This window comes from Gouania willdenowi, chromosome 14, assembly GCF_900634775.1.
Source record: "Gouania willdenowi chromosome 14, fGouWil2.1, whole genome shotgun sequence".
Lineage (NCBI taxonomy): Eukaryota > Metazoa > Chordata > Actinopteri > Blenniiformes > Gobiesocidae > Gouania > Gouania willdenowi.
Window position 1 is genome coordinate 12404708 of NC_041057.1, and position 21500 is coordinate 12426207.

General features: G+C 38.5%; 1 protein-coding gene across 1 annotated transcript in view; it reads right to left on the reverse strand.

Moving 5' to 3' along the window:
- fstl4 (follistatin-like 4) overlaps positions 1–21500 on the reverse strand; it is a 181089-nt gene that overhangs the window by 65372 nt on the left and 94217 nt on the right. The window contains exons 5-6 of the mRNA XM_028466914.1: positions 4428–4618; positions 455–575 (exon numbers count right to left, since the gene is read on the reverse strand). Coding sequence (XP_028322715.1) covers positions 455–575; positions 4428–4618 — 312 coding nt within the window. The remainder of the gene's footprint in view (positions 1–454; positions 576–4427; positions 4619–21500) is intronic.

Here is a 21500-nt window from a genome sequence, read left to right on the forward strand (position 1 = left end):
GTTTGATTTGTCATTTTTACAATAGAACTCTGTGGTGCATGTGTTGTTCGTGTGTGCGCAGCAGCCTCCATGTGAGCTGCTGTAAGTGACACTGTGTTGTTGCTGCTGCTGCTGAGGTGTGTGCACATTGAGAGAGAGAAGCGCTGCAGTAATATGCTTTTAACAGTGCATGTTATATTACTGTGACGTTGCTGTCAGGCTAACGTTGGCTTGTTAGCTCCTCTGAGGGAGGGACTTTGGAAATGTTTGGAGGCAGGGCAAGAGAGCAGCGGGGAGGGAAGGGGAGAGAGGGATCTGACAGTTGCGGACTGCACCTTTAAAATGATCATCTGCCTAAACTAAAACCTAGATTAATCTACAGGTGGTTTGGATCCAATTGAAAAGAAGTGAAGCCATGCTGCTTGTGATGGGAGACTAGAGATTGTAAAGGAAATTCCAAGATGAACTAACTTACGGAATGCAGTGTAGAACTCGTGGAGGCTGAGGTGGCCGTCGTTGTTGTAGTCGTCGTAGCGGAGCAGGTCCTGCATGGTGCACTCTAGCAGAATGTCTTCCAGGTGTTCCTTCATAGAGATCTGACACACAATATATAAGCTGACACAGAGGGAATTAAAGTTCATGTGGTGACATCTTTATTATAGCCTTCTCTCTGTGTTACTTTTTTTTCTCACTCTAAGCTTCCGTCAGTCAGTAAGCCTTACGCTCTTCACTCTGAGTAAAAAATGCTAATTTGACATTTGAAAAATGAACAAAGCAGACCAATGGACCAATTGAACCTTTTAATCCTTCTACAAAACAGGATTCAAGACAATCGGAGAACAATAAAGGAGGATTTATTAGTAAGAAATGTTGTATCACAAATTTAACAACTGTTTTACATTTTAATCAAAGTAGATTTTAACTCTTGCATATCAATTGATGAAGATTGAGTTGTTTTTTCGGCTACAGCAACCAAATGACATCTTTTAAGGTTATTTTTTATTCTTTTGGAAAGCTGCATGTCAATCCCAGAATTCCTCACAGTCCAGATTCCTTTGAACACATCTTCATTCCCTCCCCCCTGCATATACTGCACTTCACTTAGCTCTGAGCGTTCCCTCGGGAACACCACTCACTCACTGTTGTGTTTGTCATCTATGGCTTTTTATTTCTACCGTCTACAGCAACACAACAGTCTCAGGGGAGCATCTATGAATAGATCATGTTAAGCAGTTTTAAGGTGATAAAAAAACTCAGCAGCTATTGTTCAATAAATTGCCTTGTTTTAACCAAGTAACACAATTTGGCAATCGCTTAACACTAGAAAAAATAACATTGAAATGGAAAAAAAACAGACTTTAAGCTTTTAAAGAACCTATTTAATTCATTTGCAGCTGCAGATTGCACCTTTTGACTAATTGCAAGAAGTAAAATGTCATTGATGCACGCAGTAAGACTGAACAAGACAACTGCATCTTATTTGGTCTCGACTGATGGAGAAAAATAAATACAAAATCATAAACACACAGCAAAACAAACCTTATATACTCAAGTTTGTTCCATTCAATATTGTCTACAGAAAATTAAATGAATTTTTTCTTTTATCCATTAGTGATGTCTTCAAGATATGGGACTTTTTTTCTACAGGTACATCCTGATCAAGTGGCACTATCTTAGGAATAAAAAAAGTTGTTGGCAGAATAGAAACTTATTATTAATGAATTTGCCCCATCAATTGACAAGCTACAATTGCGATTTAATTACTTAAATCAAAGTATTGAACATGCAGATTGAACAAAGAGTGATTTCAACCCTCCACTAAGGTAAAACCGTCAGAGCTAAAGCGGGATACACATTCTAACAATAATCAGGCTGTTTTTATCAAGATTTTCCTCCTTCCCAACCAAGGATGGCAAACGCTGGATTTTTTTATGTTTTATAAGATTACCCTGTGCTCCCAGGTGTGTGAAGAGTAAATTTGTTTCAATAATCAGCTCTGAAACGTATGTACAGTTTAAACTTGTTAATATTAAGACAAAAATTCCTTGTGTGTGGGGAAAGCTGAAGACTGTGATTTGTGTTATGGAACAGAATGTAGCCATTCAAGAAGTGATCGGATGTAGAAATACGTATCGTTGCATTCTAGGCATTAGCGGTAGCAAGTCGAAATATCTCAAACATGGCTGAGTTATTTGAGTTTTGCTCGACTTTACACCAACTTAAGGTGGTGTTCCAAGTCACTTTTTCAAGTAGGAGGTTGATAAATCTAGTGTAACAAGTTGCTTGGAAAACTGCATTAGATCACGTTGTTAGATTTTGTTTTATCACGTGAGATTTCTGGCTTGGAGGGAGATCGGTGATTGAATGGAGCGTGATGTGTGTGATGTGCTGTGTTAAGATTATTGGTGCCTCCACACTCACTAGGGGTGTTGAAAAAAACTGATTCGGCGATATATCGCAATATTACATTGCGCGATTCTTGATTCAAAATGCATCCATATCGATTTTTTAAATTTATTTTTTAACCTTTATTCATCCAGGAAAGTCTTTTCCACTGCAGGAGACATTGTAACTGCACAAAGAAGTGCACTGAAACCTGGGCATGTTGACCAGCTTGTGTTGTTTAAAAAAAATCTAAAGACAAAATCCTAACTTTCTGAATTTATTTGTTGTTCTAGGCATATACCTCAGTTAAGTTGCACTAAGGTCATGTTGCACTAAAGACACAGGCAGATTGCATGTTATTTTTTATTTTAAGTTGTTGGCACATGGCATGTTAAAGCCATGTTTTGAGTGTGAAATATGCCAATAAAATATATTTCATACATAATGTTTTCATGAAGGTGTACACATTTACAGATTAGTTGTTTGTCATGTATAAAAAAAAAATGCAATAATCGCCTTATACTTTAATATCGGGATATATTGTATCGTATCATATCGTGACCTATGTATTGGGATACAAATCGCATCACCAGATGCCAGGCAATACACACCCCTAACACACACACACACACACACACACACACACACACACACACACACACACACACACACACACACACACACACACACACACACACACACACACACACACACACACACACACACACACACAGTATGATCAAAACTATTTTATATCTTACATATAAAAATCTCTTTAAATTCAGAAAATCCTTACGTGTGTATTTCACTTTAGTCAAAGCCCACCAACACATTTAGTTTGCTTCGGCACTTCTCACTGTTGTCGACTTTCAGTAAAAAATAATTCTAGGGTTTTCGAGGAAATGTTACCAGGTTATGTTTGCTAACAAGTGATGAGGGAATTCATGGCAGTACATTCTCTAAGCTTTCTGTGGAGCTGCACACGTGACACGGCGTATGATAGGATGTGACAAATGTTCACCGTGTCGCCTGCAGCTACATAGTGACTATTGCAGATTGATCTGTCCTTGAGGATTTGATCAAATGTTTCAAACCTTGAGTACAGGACTTAGCCTTCCTGTCAAGCACATCTGTGATAATAGATACCAAAGTGGAGGCAGTCTGTATAGATGAGTATTATTTTTTTTATGCTTGATATCATCCCCTCTGTGAGCTTGAATTTATGAACACAGGTTAGGAATTCCTTATCTCAACCTTTTCCAGCAACGTGTTATTAATAATAAATATTTGGAGGATCTTTAATATAGCTCAGTGAGAACAGACCAAAGTTACAGTCTTTTTAATTTAAAAAGAGGACAAACCTGACTGGAATTTATTTCCACAATAAGATAGCGAAACGTCTTTGAGCCAATGTATGTCATATACTGTATATGGGTATATATAGGTATTATATTACCTATCTACTTAACCTTTTGTAATTTAGTGCTACCCTTGCCCACTCTGTATGGAATGAAAAAGATACTAGTTCATATAAAACATATTCTGACTGTAAAATAAAATAGAATAAAATAGTTTGCTCTTCATTTTGCTGTCTTCACTCAATCATGGTTATCTAAGTCCGGGCATTATGGCACTGGAATTATAATATTGGCTGGAAGGGTTCTAATTAACACCCGTTGCTAATGCCCAGTTCCTGACTCCAGATGATACACAAAATAATTTGATTCCCTCACCATCAAAATACCAACTGAGATTCCTTCTGCTGTTTTCTCGTTTCCCAGTAGACCCCGGTTAAACGCTAACATCAGAAAGCATTGTTAACTGTTCCAATTCCACTCACTCAGTGAAGTAAATGTTGACCAAACATTAAGTGTGTCAAAGAAGAAAAAAAAAAAAACTAGTTTTACCACCAAACTGATAACTGAACTGGTATTTGTACAGGTTGCTTGACAACACAAGCAAAGGTTTTGCATGGGCATTCATTCCTAATTTAAGTATCATTATATTTTTACCAGTATATTGGTTTTAGTGATTCTTCTCATCCTCCATTGACAGGCTCTTACCTTCTCCAGCTCATTGGCGATCAATAGGCCATCCTGGTTTACATCCAGGTATTTAAACATGGTGTCCACCAGACCTCTCCTCGCCTCCATGTCCTTCTGCTGGTCCTGTTCTCCATTGCCCAACACCTTTGGCTGCATGTCTAGCAGCATACTCTTTAGTTTGTTGTACTCCGACATAGTGCAAGCATTGCCTAAAAGAAAAAAGAAAAAAAACACAAATACGGTGTCATTGGGGCGTGAGGGAAAAATAATGGCTCTCATTTTTCAACGTTGCGTGAAAACGGGTGCAAATTTGAGGGCACTCTTAGTCGTACGACAGGACCAACGTGTGATTCATGTAACATTTGTACTTGACCAATCCCAGCGTATAAATGATCGAGGGTTGATAAATGCGGTGGCTGAATTCGATGTTACGCTTGTTACGCTCCCCTGTTTTTGGAATGCCCAAAGCAAAACAAAGATGTGCTTTTTGACAACGTGAAAAATGGAATTAGAGAAGCGCATTTAGCGCATTATATCTGGAAGAGCTACTGAACAGCCGGTGAAGTCTGTCCCCCTGTGTGCACTGGAAGCAACTTCACAACAGAGACACACACGAATATGACATTTATATCAGCCACAGTTCGCACGCTTTGGGCAATAAATATCACATTAGAATAAATTAATGATCGAAAGGCTTTTAAAAAGCCATAAAAAATGACAAAATGTTGTCCCTTGTCTGTATTTATTATGCCTTCAGCCAATTTCACCTATAATTCATCTCAGTTCCAATTACTGCAGTGCATTTGTAAAAGTTTATGGAACTATTTCCATTTAAAAGCATGAATGAGGTCCTATTTTCTCCATATTTTATTTTCAGTCTCAGTCATATTTGGCAGTGCTGAACCACAAATCCATACTCAGGTTTGCGTACATGAGCTTTGACCTGACATATGATCTGATGGTAGCGTACGCTCACATCAGAATTGATAAATACCAAAGCTGAACGCATGTCTTGCACTCATATCTGAACGTCCAAACGGTTGATAAATGAGGGCCAATGCGTGTGTGTTTTTTATCCCTAAGTTTTAGGTTGAAATGACAAAATTCTTCTTTTTTTTTCCACTGTTGACTTTGTTTATCTCACAGACTTTTGGAGCATCAGTCCTTTTAATTACAAGTAATCCTTCAATCCACGTGACAACAAAAGGTAAACATCGTCATTTGGATCCACTGATAGTGCTGCTTGGCTGGGGGATTAAAGTGATGATTCAAACTGGCCTGGGTTTCTAAAAAGAGCTGATGTGATAGGGGTGTGCGACAGATGTGGGAGACCGCAAATTAATCAGGGGCAGCAAGAGCTTTTTCTCCACACTTGAAAATCAATAATTATGCAAAACACGTCAGCCACATGCTGTGAGGGCTTCATAGTAATGAAAAGCAAACCGGGGGATAAGCTCCAGGGGGAAAAAAAAATGTGGAAAGACAAGTCTTTATTTAACTTTATTTATGTTTCTAGATGAAGGATGAATATTATCTTCTTGTCATTTACAAAAGCATACAGTACATATGGACCTTGTGTGCATTTAGGTGAAATGAAGATACAATTTCTAGGGCTGTAGTGAACCTTGACATGGTACCTCAATGAACACAGACCATATAAACCTGTGTTGACACTAAATTTGCATTGACAAGTGCAAAAAACTCCCAAACCTGTTGATAAAGGATGGAATTAGCTGCTTCGTCAGGTTGCTTGAAACCTTCAGATGAGTGGAACATTTTTTTGAAGTTGTTGAGTATTCATATTTATAGTATGGGATTCATTTCCTTTTGTGGATCGTCTTGAAAGGTGATGAGACACAACCTACTCCGACATGTGGGTGTGAAAAATTGGATTTGCAAAACTGATCTCCTTTACGGCCGCCTTAAAAGACAAATTGAAGTAAATAAATCAGTCATTCATTTCATATGGTTTGAAACCATACAGAATGCATATTTAGAACAGGTATAAAAAAATGTGCTTTATTTTTGTCATCGTAGAAGCAGCCTAACAAAAGCTGATTTTAATAGGTTTTTGCGTTCTCAATGACGACGTCTAAAGACTTCCTCAGGACGATTACAGTCAAAGAGTGCTAGAGGTTTTCAAGACAACAAAAAGGTGCATATAGAGTTCATATCTTAACTCTATTACACAACTAATACATTGAGATATAGATCTATTCATCTAACTTAAACAGTTGACTTTCCATGAACATGCATACCTAAAGACTCATTCAGGAAGAACAGGCAAACTAATAAAAAATAAAAAAGCTTTCCTTTCGCTGTCAGTTGGCTTTGCTCGACCAACCAACCATCAAGTTAACGTTACTAAAAATTATTTTGACTCGTGATACAATGAAAAGTGTTTGGTGCATTGTCCAATGCTTCAGTAGATAATTTTCAACTTTTTTAAATCAAATATGGGAAGAGTTTGCAAGCAAATATAACCGTAATAGTCTGGTACCCAAGTCCAGTCCTAGAGAACCCCCATTCTGTATGTTACCCTACAGTGGTCCACCACACCTGATTATATTACCCGGCTTTCTATAAAGCTGCATGAGGACACAATCATTCAATGATTGGATTCAGGCGTGTTGGAGCAGGGAGGCATGGAAAACATGAAGGAGAAGTGCTCTAGAGGACTAGACTCGAGCACCCCTTCAATAAAGTAGAAAATCAAAGGGAATAAACCACAGAAAGCCCCAACAGGCAGTCTTTAAAATAAACAAATAAAACTAATAAATAAAATAATTAATGATAATTAAATAACAAGCTACAATTTTTGTTAATTAAAATTAAGTGTGTGAGCTCTTGAGAAATAACCTCTGTGTAAAAATAGATATGGAACTTATTGGATTCTCTTTGTGGTAGAAATATATTAAATTCATATCAAAACACAAAATATGTAGCAAGTTCAGTTGATTAAAATGTGAATGCACTTTACTAAAGTATACCTAATCTAAATTAAGGAATATAGATCAACTTGTATTTTGATTCAGACTAAAACAAAAAATATTTAAAAGCAGTTACTGTCAAAATAACCTCACAGTCAAAGCCTTTGTCTTATATATCACTTTGTATGTGAAGGGTCAGTGTTGTTAAAAAGTTAATATCCAAAGGAGCGCCATGGCAAGAAGTCGACAACATTAACGGCAACAATTAATTTCAAACCATTCATAATTTTGATGAATGGCACGCAGGAGTGAGTGATAAGCAATTACTGGGCTGGAACTCAAGTTTCGGAGCTTCTACTAATTTGTAGTACTCATTCCCTGTAATCAAATTCATCTATCATGGTGTTTTGTTTAGTGGAGGAGCACATTTTAGACTAGAGCGAGGTAAAAAAAAAAGGAAATAATCAATCCAATAAATCACATTTATCTCCTGCTTAATTCTGGGAGGAGTCACCAATTTATGGCGTGTACTGACAGTCTTGAATGAATGCACACAGCGAAAAACACTCTCTCTTCCACCTTATTTTTAGCGGATTCTCAGCTAGAGGCAAACACACACACACTCACGACACAAAGACAATGTGCACTCTACTCTTCAAGCAAGCAGTCAACTCAAGGTCTTGTCTAAATCCTTGTTCAATGTTATTGCTGTGAAAGGAATGAAGCGTGAGATGGATCAGACATGAGGGATCATCACCTGACTGTCATCTGTGTCCCTTTGCTGGAAGGACGGAAATAAATTAACACCCACTCTCTGATTTACATCTTGTCATATATGGTGAGAACAATCCTGTCTTTGCTCAGCTTTACTTGGCCTCTACGAGTGCAATGAATAAAATGGAAAAAAGTAAAAATCATAGTTAATTGTTACCTTAAAGCTGATATCTGGAGTTTCTGAGAAACGTCTCGATGTCCCGCCCTAAACAGCTCCACTTCCTCCCACTGCCTCTCCCAATCTACCAGAAGCCACACCTCCATTTTTCTGCCCGCGCATCGCGGAACATAATAATGTTGCATTGATATAGGTCTATGGGTCAGGTAAGAGCCAAAATCATAATTACCTGTTTGCTGTTGTGACATGCGGCCTTGATTCCGTACACAGTTCCGCATTCACTTTGATTGACAGTCTCAAAAACATGAAGTTAAAGCCTATTGGCTGGTCGCACTCAGCGATCGTTTCCGTTGGTATAAGGATCTATAGCAGTGGTTCCCAACCAGGGGTACTTGAACACTTTGTAGGGGGTACTTGGAAACATTGATGAATCTATTTCCAACGTGCTGAGTTATTTTTAAGCCTATTTCAGACACTGTACATGCTCATCCAACAGCTTTTCCACCCGTTGACAATAAACTGCATTAATGAAAAAAACAATATTGTGGCCATAGTATTCTAAATTGTTATGCACATTATTAAAAATGTAGATAAATATATTCTCTACTATACAATCATTGTAATGCACAAAACTAATATTTAGTGTGCATTAAACGTACAGGTTGACATTTTCAAGCTATTAACGCCATGTAAATATAACAAGAAAGGTTACTAAATTGGAGTGACGAAGGGGTTCTCCTAACCTGAAGAGAGGCCTCGGGGGGTACATGAGACAAAAAAGGTGTGTTTTTTCGCATTTCAAAAGAATCATGCATAAACATAGATTTCTCAGAAACTCCGGATATCAGCTTTAACGTTATTGATTTTGCTGGTTTTACTGACCTAAAGAATTCTAAAGTGTTTTAAAGACCTTTTAACTTTCTCAAGGAGGCTTTCTTTTAAAATCCCTGTAGAGAAGTGGTGATCTTCTAGCTTTGTGATAGACTCAATTGGGTTTTCTTTGACCATCTTTTGATTCAGTCTTGCTGAGTACAGCATCTGCAGTAAATAAATAAAATAAATAACCTAATAAATAATAAATACAGGCAGTAGCAACAGAGAAATATCTGTCTGTATCACAGAGCATCCAAGCCTCATTCTAACAATGGCTTCATTGTTCTACAGGGACCAGGATTAAATGTTAGCTGCTTAGGCGAGTGATCCAGAGCTACTCACGCCATGGATGTCTATTATCCTGGAGAGTAAGCAAGTCACCAGCGCACTGAGATTCCTTTCAGCTCACACTGTGAAAATGTCAGGCACAGAAAAAAAATGGAGAGGCAGATTAGGTTTTCTGTCTCGCTAAAGGGAACATATGAAATCATGGATATTAAAAGAGGTTGCAAGAAAGGCACATTTTAATTAATAATTTGTATTTGTGTGTGTAGCATATTTGCTTTTAAAGTGTAAGTACAACCTAAAACCACTTTTTTCTGCCGAATACATATAGGATTATGTATGAAGTAATGTAGTTTATTGATCATAGTCCCACTCTTCACATTTTAGTTTAAGTATTTAAATGTACCCTTTTTAGTTGTACAATGTCAGAGTGAATGCCCTCTATAGGTTGAACGGTGGCTATCGCAATTGAATTTTGCTATTGGCTGAGATTAGATCAGTAGCTGTGTTTTCATTACCCTTGGAAATGCGCAAAATCTAAATAGCGCAATAAAAACTGGTAATGGAAACACCTGAATAAAAAAAAAACACTCAAATATCGCTAAAAAGTTTTTTACGCTTTCATGAGGAGGTATTTCAGATGTTTCGATAATGAAATACACATCACCAAACGTGACGTACCTGGTCACATGACCACTTCTGTCCAAGAAAACATGGCACATGTTCATGTAAACGGAAGAGGAGACCTGGACATTGCTTAGTATTGTACTTGAAAATTATCACGGCCACATTAGACGTGAAACAACAAAGGAATGCGGGGTGTTGTACGGAGGTTTGAAACGTCAATCTTCCTGCAGCAAAGTCTCGCAGGATGAGATTTCACGGGAGTTACGAGGCTCCTGCTCAAAACTTTAGGTTATTTACATAACCTCGGTTCTATGAGTAATATGAGTGAGATGTCTCACTATAGGATGCACTCCTATCTGCAGCCCTCAGAAGCATTTCCTCATTCTGCCAATCCTGATTGGCTGGTGAAACGTGTCAGTCCGCCAAGGACACTCTCACCACCTATAAAAGCAGGAGGCGGACAGACAATTCCCATTCAAAAATAAGCACCTCTTCTCATCTCTTTTCACTCGTTCAAGCAAGAAGGGTTGTCTGGTGAGGGAGGGGCTGGGAGCACGACCCATCTCTCGCCTTTTCCGAGGGAGAGAGTGTGTAAATGCCTTGGTCCGCTCATCATGAGAGGCTCCATCTGCAATGCAGTGGCACCCTCTTTTGGCGGCAGACCATCCACTACGAGAGGACCTATTCATGGTACAGTGGCACCCTCTCCCGGTGGCAGCTCGCCCACCACGAGAGGCCCCATTTGCGGTGCGGTGGCGCCCTTGCTCGCCCTACAATGTGACACACTTTGTTATTTCTAATAAAACATGTTTGTGTATGTGCGTGCTTTAGGTCATGTGGGGGGAATCGCCAAACCGTGACTTGGCAGGTCGGAGTCTGGGGCGTGGAGGGAGTGCACGTATGAAAGCCGAACAGGTGGAGCTGGGGGACGGGAACATTCAGCTGCTTCACCGGAGGAGAGGAGAGTGGTTAGGCTGTTCCCCTCTTCTCTTTTAGCCTGGGTGGGCTTAAGTGGGCTGTGCTGGCGAAGCTGCAGCTGAGGCCAAAGGTTATCCGGGCCAGCCGGAGCATGGAGCTGGTATGGAGCATGGAGCTGGTATGGAGCATGGAGCTGGTATGGAGCATGGAGCTGGGCTGTTCACTGGAGTGTGAGTGACCGCGAGGAGGACCAGCGTGCACAGGAGCGCCGGAAGAAAGATCCGTCTGTAGACAGTTCAGCTGGTAGTAGACGCGAGATATGCTTGAGAGTGAGAAAGGACACTCCCACCTCCTTTTATAGGCGGTGGGAGTGTCCCTGGCAGACTGAGACAAATCACCAGCCAATCAGGATTGGCAGATTGAGAAAATGCTTCTGAGGGCTGCAGATAGGAGTGCATCCCATAGTGAGACATCTTAAGAAATATTATGAAATAGAACAGCCTTCAATGGAAACACGTTCAAAGCACAGTTACTGTATACTTTGTTGACATTTAGGAATATTGCTTTTATTTTGCAAAAATCTGTAATGGAAACCCAGCTAGTGATGTCAGTGATGTCGCTAACCGTCACTATTAGTTCCGCCCCTCCTATGAAAGATGGGAGGAGGGACTGGTTTCCTCATCTCAAAGCCCTCAGTGAGCAGTGATTGAAAGCTCCATGTGGAAATGCACAGCAGTGTGGGGGCGAAGCTGCTGTGACTGGGCGTGTTTTAACTACTCTAGGAGCAACGCCCACAATCAAGACTTTGAATTTTCCACAAGTTGAAGATCAGCAAAAACCTTTGGGTGTACTTACACTTTAAGCTCCTTTATAAATGATTAGAAGGTGGATTGTGGATAACTTTCTGTTGCAAGAATGACAATAAAATAAAAAGTGTGGGAGGTAATATCACAACTTTAGAGCCAGTTTATGAATTTTAGCATCAGTGGTGTTGCTGTAGCATTTCCTCAAGGACCCTGTGATCGACTGCAAACTTGTTATGGCTGCCTAACTATTATAGGCTTCAGTGGCCCCTGAACAGGCAAAGTAGACAGAAAATATGGATGAATGGATGGATGAGTAGGCCTAAGAATGTGAGAGCTTTGTTTTTAGCTATCAGGGTTATATTCCAATATTGCCAACCTTGCCCTTAAATTTGTTACTTCATGTACACCGAAAAATGAAGTTAAACATAATTAAATTAAATAAAAATCTAAAACTACATTTTCATCCAAACATGCCACCCCTACCCTTAAGAGTACCGCACTTTTCTAAATAAGTGATCATGAATTACCTTTCTTGATTTCATCCACTGTATTTTTCTTAATTCTTGCTATTCCTAAATCTTTACATTCTCATCGTGACCATTCAGTCACACATTCAGTGCACTGAGCAGAGTACGAATGAATGTGGGAGAGCTGAAATATTTCCTCCTACTTATTGAATCAGTCCTTGGCTTTGGCTGAAAGACAAAAAGAGAGAGAGAGGGAATCCAATACGTCAAACCTTCAGATTGTGAAACCTTCCAACAATTCCCCTAGTGGATGTAAAACTGCTCAGTGTTAAATTTATGTCTGCCTGACCTCCTCTGGCTGTTATGATAGGGTTATTTACTGCCATGTCATCTGTGTGTTGCTAATATGCATCAGTGCTGGACCTCCCTTAAAGATAATTATAGGTTTGATGGACAATCGTTGCTGCAGAAGGCACCAGGGTCTACTCGAGCTTAGCCAATATTCGAAGGGTGACACAAGTTAAAGGAGAGACTCAAATTGCATAATTACTCATGACAGTCATTTAAATCGGCTTACTATAAGCGCCATATTCTGCTCCTCAATGACAGTTGTGACTGACAAAACCATAATTGATAATTAATACAGGATAGGATTTTGTATGCTTAAGATATGCCGGACATTATTCAGAAAAGTGGAAATATATTATGTCATCAACAAAAGACGATAGAGACAAAATGACAATATCTGTGTGTTCATGGGATTATGATAATGGTGATCCTATTCCCTTCAATGTTGCCAGTTTTTGGTCTCAATTTGTTGTTTAATGTTGTTTAATTTTTTTATAGAATAGAAATGTCTTGTTTGAAAGGTCAAATGCATTTCAATCTTTTCCCCAAAGTATTCTGCTTTCCTTCTAAGAACAATATAAAACGTCCAAAATTCCCTTTGTACGGATGATAGACTATGTGAGTAGAGATGGTAAGAGTTGTGGATTACACAAGTTTCCTGCTTTCTGAATTATTTTGTACCCCTGGACTCTTTCTTTGTTATATTTTATTGTGTGAGCAACATTCCTTCATCTAGTCTGCAGTAGTCTGTCAAATTAAAGTTAAAAGTGACTCCTATATTTCTCACCTGACACATATCTCACACTAATATAAAATGTTGCGTTGGAGATCTCCTACGTACAGGTAGGCTGTTTTTCAAGTTGCCCCACCGTACATTCAGGAAAGTAGATCAGTGAAGGCTCAGGCAGTCTTATCAGAGTCGGTGCAGCTTGGCACAGACTAAATGAGAAACCTTTTGCAACACCAAAGTTATTGGCAAAGAGGTGAAGGAGTAGTAGTAAAGGAGCATTCACTCTGGGCCTATCTGTCTGCGGGCCAATCGTTTACTACAAACTTCTTCAGGGCGCTCCATATCTCTTACCGTTGGGATTCAACTTCTTAATAGAAAGTGGGAGCAATAATGGAATCAAACTGCATAAAAGTGCATATTGCTCACACAAATTAGATTCAAGACCATTTGTAACTTAACACTCTTGCGTGGGTTTTTTTCAGATGTTCCGGTCTTCTACCACGATGATAAATGAAAATAATTTATTTCTGGCTAAGAAAATGCATGATTATATCAAGTGCACCAGATTAGAATGCCAGAAGACACAAGAAATATTCTACATCAAGTTCTGGTAATCAGACGATACGATGACGATGCTTCATTCCCAGCTATTAAAGGGCCCATGTTACACTACATCAACTTTTCTGTGCTTTAAACATCATAAAGTGCTATTTGGGCTTCATACACATGCCCAAAGTGTTTTTTTCATTGATTCCCTCAATCGTTCGTTAGAGGGTGATTTGCTCCTGTCTTACTGCAGGGTGAGCCCAAACACATCGCTCCAATTTGATGACACGTTCCCACTTTGATGACAAATTGACTGAGCTGGAGAAGCCGCGCCTCCAGGAAGCTTTCTGCTGTGATTGACATATAAATAGACACGCCCACAAAGGTGAGCATTTCAGCGTCCTTCACACAGTGCTTTGTATGTATTTTCTGTTGTCTATACCGGTGAATGCCCCGCCCCCACGCTCTGTCTCATGTTTATAAAGCAGCATGAGCTCGGCTACAGAGTGGGTGGGAGGAGGGCGGGTCGTTCTCTGGCCTACGTCACCGTTGCCGGGAGGAGGAAGTCAGTGTTTCTGTCTATAGACAAGCCCACTCATGAATATGCATTAAGTAGGCCGCAAATCAGCCTGTTTGTGTAGAGTTGCCCTCAGAAACTGACTTTTCAGAGGCTAAAACTCTAGAAAACAGGCAAGTTTGGGAAAAGAAACCTCAAATACTATGTTTTTGGAGTTCTTGAACAAATGGAGATGGGTGAAAAACAGCATGACATGGACCTTTAAAGAGGCAACACGGCCCTTTCTGCACCTTTTTTTTTTTTTTAACAATGCAGTTACTAGTAACTGTATCTGCTTGAAAATAAATATTATTACCTGGCTGGACCTCTAAGTCTAGTTAGTTTTCTGTGGTTAAAGATAGAACTGCATGTCATTTGCAATAATTACATACGACATATTTAGATCTACCCTAAAAAAAAACCCATCTGTATACATATTTCATATACATTTCTTATAAATGTGATCATAATCTTTAATACAGGGGGATTATTGTATTTGATTCGTTGGCATTAATTTTGACCTATATTCAATCATTTTTAAGTTGGGTAAGCCCCTGGGTGGGCCTCAGAAGATTTTAAGTGGGTCCACAGCTGTTTTAGTAGTGTAGGAATGGCTGATGTAGGGGGAGATTATCCCTGACACACACAAAAAAAACCACATTGATTCAAATATGTTTGGTGTTCCTGTCAAACTAAATGACTCACTACAGCTTTGAACAACATTAGAACACTAGCAGTTGAAATAATTCATTGAAATACTTAATAACTAAATTGATCATTGTTGACAAATGAGATCCATAGTAATGCACTGCTTTGTGCTTTGTTGGTGTCAAACTGCTAATGTGTGCGTCTAATTAACATAAACAGATCACATGCTCTGATACCGAAAGCACTTCAAATAAACACACAAAACCAACAAACATTTAAGTGGTGTTACTTATTCAGGCTTTAACTTTAACTTTAGTTATTTCCCATAAAAAAGTGTCTTTTTTATGACAGAAGCAACATTTTCAGGTCGTTTAAGGTTGAAAAATAATAATAAATTAAATACAGTTGCACTTTTACCTGAAGCCCCGGAGAAGCGGAATAAGCCAAATAAAAATAATTACCATGCCATGACACCCACCAGAAGATCAAGACTGTGTACAAGCTCACCGGCTCAAGCTATTTTCGCACCTTTCCTCCTCTCTTTTTCACACCTACAGAGTAAGTTCCTTTCACAGCCCATGCCTACAAGCGACTTTCTGATGATCCCTCGAGAACACAAATTTTAAATTGCTTGAATGAGGTCACTGGACAAAATGACTGCCCGCGGCTGTATGTGGCTGTGCTGAACTCATTTATAAACAGAAAGTCATGGATAAACTGTTTAACATTTTCTCCCTCAAACACCACAGTGTCTGCGTCAGGAGAGTTTTAGAGATATAGACTGTTTTAAAAAGTTAAATGAGCTTCTTGCAGTTTCAGTAAAACTTTAGGGGCAGATTAATTTATGTCATTCAAACCACTTTAAAGGGAAAGTGTAACAAAAGACAGGCTACTATATATTTCATTGTCCTTTAAAAAATAAAGCTTTTAGTGCAATGTATGCAAAACTGCGTACCATATCTAGAAAACTTTACTACTACAAACAGAAACAAATGTTTAACCTGTAATCATTCTATTAGACAATAGACATTAGACAGAGTTATTATAAGGACAGACATAATACATTTGAGGTAGTCTGTAGTGGTAATAATGAACATTTTGAAACTGCCGTTCCAAAACAAATAATTAGATATTGCATGAAGACAACTGGGCAAAAACTACATAAACATGTTTACAAATCAGTATTTTTTTACACCATATTAATCTTTAGATTGATATTGCAGATCTTGTGACATGCAGAAAGTAACCAAAACCAGCTAGAGAAAGACAGAAAAAGGATCTAATTTGAATTATTTCAGCTTTGTAAAAAAAAGGATTTGCTTTGATCTGGGTTCAGTACACCTGTGTCTTCAGATGAATTCGCTTTTCATTTTATCATTGGGTCAAAAGATTTCTTCTGTAGCAGAGCTGAAATGAAATTTTGCGTGGGAGTGAAGAGTGATTCTTTACTTTTTCCACACGAATCCTGAAGCTTCACCTTTTACCTGCTGCGAGACGTGTGCTGACAACCTGTCTGTGTTAGAGTTTAAACCTAAAGTTCACCACAGTTAGATTTTAGGATTTTTCTCTCAAATTATAGAAGTATAGCATCGTACCACTAATAAACTTAAAGTAGGGAATAAAAAACAATGAAATAATGTCAATGCAACAAAACCATTTATTGTATTAGCAGTGCTCATTACCCTCACTGTAATTGTCCTTTGTTTTTTATATTCATTCTTTTGGTCTTTGGGAATATAATGCAAGTTCTGCAGGCAAGAGCAGTCTTTTCAGAATGTTTTGTAGAGTGAAATCAAAAATGACAAAATTCGTGACCTCCAAAGTTTACTGATAAGGCTGTGCATCCGTTATGCATTTATCGTACATACGCTTGTTAGTGTCACTCCCCTTCAGTGCGGATATTGTGGATTTAGAGGTCCTATATCATTCTATATTAAGACAATCCAAAATCAACTACAGCCACATATGGGTAATATTTTACATTTTGCAAAATAAAATACTAATTTATAAAGAAACATGACTTATTTTCTTTCAACCCGGAATTTGAGATGCACGGTCTTTCGGAGAGCCGCCTCTCCCCATGTGAGTGCCTCGCATTTCATTATGTAGCCCAAGAGCACCGGCAGCATGGGCCACAGGCACTTCCACCAAACTTTGTAAACAGTTCCAGAGATTCTTTTTGCACTTACTTTAAATTTATTTCAAATATAAAGACAAAGAGGTGAGTATGGCTAAAACATTTTGCTAGAGGTTTATACTTACTGCTGTGGCCTCTCCATCAGTGGCTTTTTTTGCGGGAATCGCTCCGGTTTGACGACATAATTTACTGGACAATCCACTTTGGAACTGGCCAATGTTCACCAAGCGGTCTTCTGTAAAGTGACGGTCACAGACTAATGGATGCTGGATGGTGTTTTGCGTGCTCCCAGAGATAAATTCCAACCACTTTTGCCGAGTAGACTCTTTTTTAGGAAGTTTGAACAAATTCTGAGGACTTTCGCAGTCAAACACACATTTTCAGTTACCAGGACTGATGTAACAATTCACTCAACTCCCGATACGATTCAAATCACGATACTGGGTTCACGGTACGATTCTACGATATTTTACAAAATGGGACTGTAGACAAATGATAACTGAAAAATATTCCTTTATTTTTTTCAGGAAAAAATAGAAAATACTGTACTATTTTGCTTTTATTTTACATTGTCAAAAGAATCCCTTGATAAACTATTCAAAACAATTATTAATTTAAATTCTGGTTCTATAGTAAACAATGCAAAACTGCATATTAGTTGTTTTTTTTAAAAGCGTAGTTAAAAGTGTATTTTGTGCCTTAACAATTGATCTTTAAAAAAAACAGTCTTTGCACTGTATTTACATCAGATATTTGTTTGTACCAGCAGAGGGCGCTGGTAACCCAGTGGTCGGTTGGCATGCAGCTATTCTAGCAGTGAAGAAGAGATGCTATGCACTAGCAGACAGAGCTAATAGAAAAACCTGACTTTTACAGATATTCAAGTAATATTACAGATATTTATCATCATTTAATCATTTATGAACATGTTTAGGAGGCGGCCAGAAAGAGAGTAGTCGGAGATTCCGCCCACCGCCTACGCTTCTGGACAAGAGAAAGATAAATAGATAGGGCCCCCTGCTGTTAAAAAAAAGTACTGCGATTCAGTTTTCAGAGTATCAATTTGAACCATGATACCTATGAATTGATTTTTAACTGCCTTACATTTAATCATTACATCCCTAGTATACCAGACATTATCTTTTGGTACAAAAACAAATACCGTTTATTTTCCTCGTTCAGACTGGATAAGAAGGACAATGACCATCCAAACAGATGTTCTTCGGCAGCTCGCATGCCTCTAGCGCCAGAGAAAATGGGTGTGTATGTTCACTGTAGAGGGGCGGCACCAGCAGCAAGCACTTCTTGGAGGGGACAGTTCAGAATTCTAGTGGCGTCAATAGAATTTGAAACGCTCGTTTTTCAGAGAAGAGGCAGAGAAGCAGCTTGGAGAGCAGCAGTGACGTGCCGTCAGGGTAGGCAAGGTAGGCAATGCCTACCCAGGGGTGAATTGATATTTTGATTTGTTTTAATTATGATATAATTATAAATTATGTATTTTTCCATTTCCAATAGCCTACAGTACCTATAAGTTTGAAAGTGTCAATGGCATTTTGTGTGTTTCATAGCCCAAATTACTAAACAGCACTATTTCCTGGAACAGCTGCACAGTCTCACTCCGCAGTAAGGCAGAGGGAGGCCACGCCTCCTCCCAAAGGCACGTTGCTCCTCTGCCTCCGTTCCCATTGAGTGTTTTTACGTGTTTGCTCATGCACAGTCAGGTCCCCAAGATGACAACCATTTACGCGCTATGCTAAATGCTATACGTAAGTTCACAGTACATTAGTGAATTGATGCCATGTGATGCTACGTTCTCTAGCTAGTGGGCGGGATAACACTACAGGCAGGATGACAGCGCCAGCAGAGATAGAGAAACTTTTTTTTAGGAAAAAAACCACAGCTTTTAAAAGATGGGAGACCAACACCTGAGTTACCAGACCTTCAGCCAAAGGGTAAGGTCAGGAAAATGTTTCATACTTTTCACAGTGAATGGAACAAAAGGAAGGATTGGCTTTGTAGATGCTCCTCACTAAAGCTGTTCCGAGTTGTTGTCATTTTCTCCGTGTTTCTGTGTTTCCAACACAAACAACGGATGCGCTGCCGTGTTATGAGATTTATCTTGTTGGGAGAGTATGGAGACTATATTAAATAATTGTTTGTTTCTTTAATGGTGTTTTACAATGTTGATTTTGTTAGATGGCTAAATGCTTGTTCATGTGGATCTTGTTGGGTTTTTTCTTTATTATTATGAATTTTATATTTTCAAAAGCACATTGAGATGACTTTGTTGGAAATTGATTCATACAAATAAAATTGATTTGAATTGAATTAACACTTCCCAGCAGAAACAAATGAAATTGTCATTGGTGGTCTCGATTTGTAACGTGCCTATCGAACTCTAGTGGTCACAACACGTCACTGGAGAGCAGGATTATTGAGGATTTCTCAGAGATGCAGGAAGGAAGCCCAATAATATTTTGGGGGTGTATTTGATAAGGAATTGACATTGGAACAAGGTTAAAAGCTCAAAAAAATTTGATTTGCATGATATAGGACCTTTAACTTGTAGTGATGGCACTTAAGTAAAATCAAAGTTTTAAGAAGAGCATAGAACATAGTGTTACAGTCCACAGTTTTTAAATGTTTTCCATGAATATACATGGAGCTGATGTTCTGTCACATTTAGTAAGAATGAGTCATTAATGTCACTGTGTATTTGCCATTGCTAATTGTAAAAGGACCTAAATCCCACTCTTTTCTTTCTATTACCCTTCTGATTTAAGCCATGACGTGTTTCAACTTTGTCTTTTAAAAAATGAAAAAGAAATTAAATAAATCACACAGAACAAAAAGTTAGTATGATTGCATTTGGTGGCCTCCAGCTACGTGGCTAGCCGTGGACTCACCTCAACTCATTAGTGAGTGAAAAGCCAAGTCTGTGGCTGTGCCAGCAGGTAAAGGTAGCAGAACAGACCATTACCCAGAAAACAGAGCTAATGAAGTCATAAATTAACAAAACACAGACACAACAGGTACATTTCATAGCACCCTTTCTGTTTTCTTTTTCTTTATGTCGTCATACTGACACTGTGTGATAATAACAGGCACATTTTTCTATGACAAAGAAACTAAGAAAAAGAAACAAAGGCTTTTTAAAAAAATAGCTGATACTTTTTGTCCAATTGAACCATTTCATCCCTCTACCCTCACCCCTATTAAGTCCTTTCCCTAACAGACTTTTTTCATAAACTCACACAGCATAAAACTCTATCTGGGATGAAGGGCTTTTTTGACAGAACCGTTTTCATACTGTGGGAAGTTGGTCCTTCAATCAGCAACTTGTCAACTGGAATGACATTTTTCAAAGCCCGAGATCCACAGTTATTTAAATACCCATTGGCTTTCTGGCCTCTCTGGATCCCAGGCCAAGCCTTTATCCTTTCCCTCATGCTCAAGACTGTCACTCACTGTAGGCGAACAGAATGAGCTTCTTCTGAGCAGCACAACCATGTGCTGATTATATTTGGTCATCCCATGAGATGTAGTTCTGCCCAATGCTAGAATGTTTTACTTTCCTCTTTTATTGAATAAGAGAAAATAACATCACCAATAGAAAATAAGTTTTCAGTTGTCTCTTTTATTTTTTATTTTTGATGATACAAACACTCTAAAAACAAATTAAAACATAAATTCAGCTCTGTGTTCTAGGGAGAAGCTAAAGCCGGAGCAAATCTATGACCAGCCTGACATCTCATTAGGAAGTCCTGACACTTACACTAGCTCATACCACAGCAGGAAAACTCTGCAGATGTTTTTTTAAAGCAGAATTGCTATTGCTACTATGAGGTAATGTAAGTTAAAGCAAAATCTCATGAGATTTTTCATCCTCGGGATTATTGAATTCAGTAGGGAACAATTAATAGAAAATGAAGCAAAGAAATCCATGCAATTACGAACCCAAACTGTGGATCAGGGCCTAAAGACTTTTGGGATTAAAATGTATGTATCTAATTTACTCTCCCAAAGCTATATTGATATAAATATTATTTAACTTTCTAAAATTATCATTTTTGTTTGTTTGCTGCTTCATTTTTGCATAATTTTTCATGAAGCAATTATTCATTGTTACAGTTCCTCCTACAGTTCAAAAAGACTCCAATCAACCTAATTTATTGAAAATATATTTTCACACATTCAAGGCTAGTATTTGACGTTGCTTTTCTGAAATGTCAGCATAAGTTTCTGATCATAAAAAAGCTCTCATTTTGTTGGATTAATGTGCTTGATTCCTCGTGCTTGTAATATTTTACGTCTTGACTATACTTCAA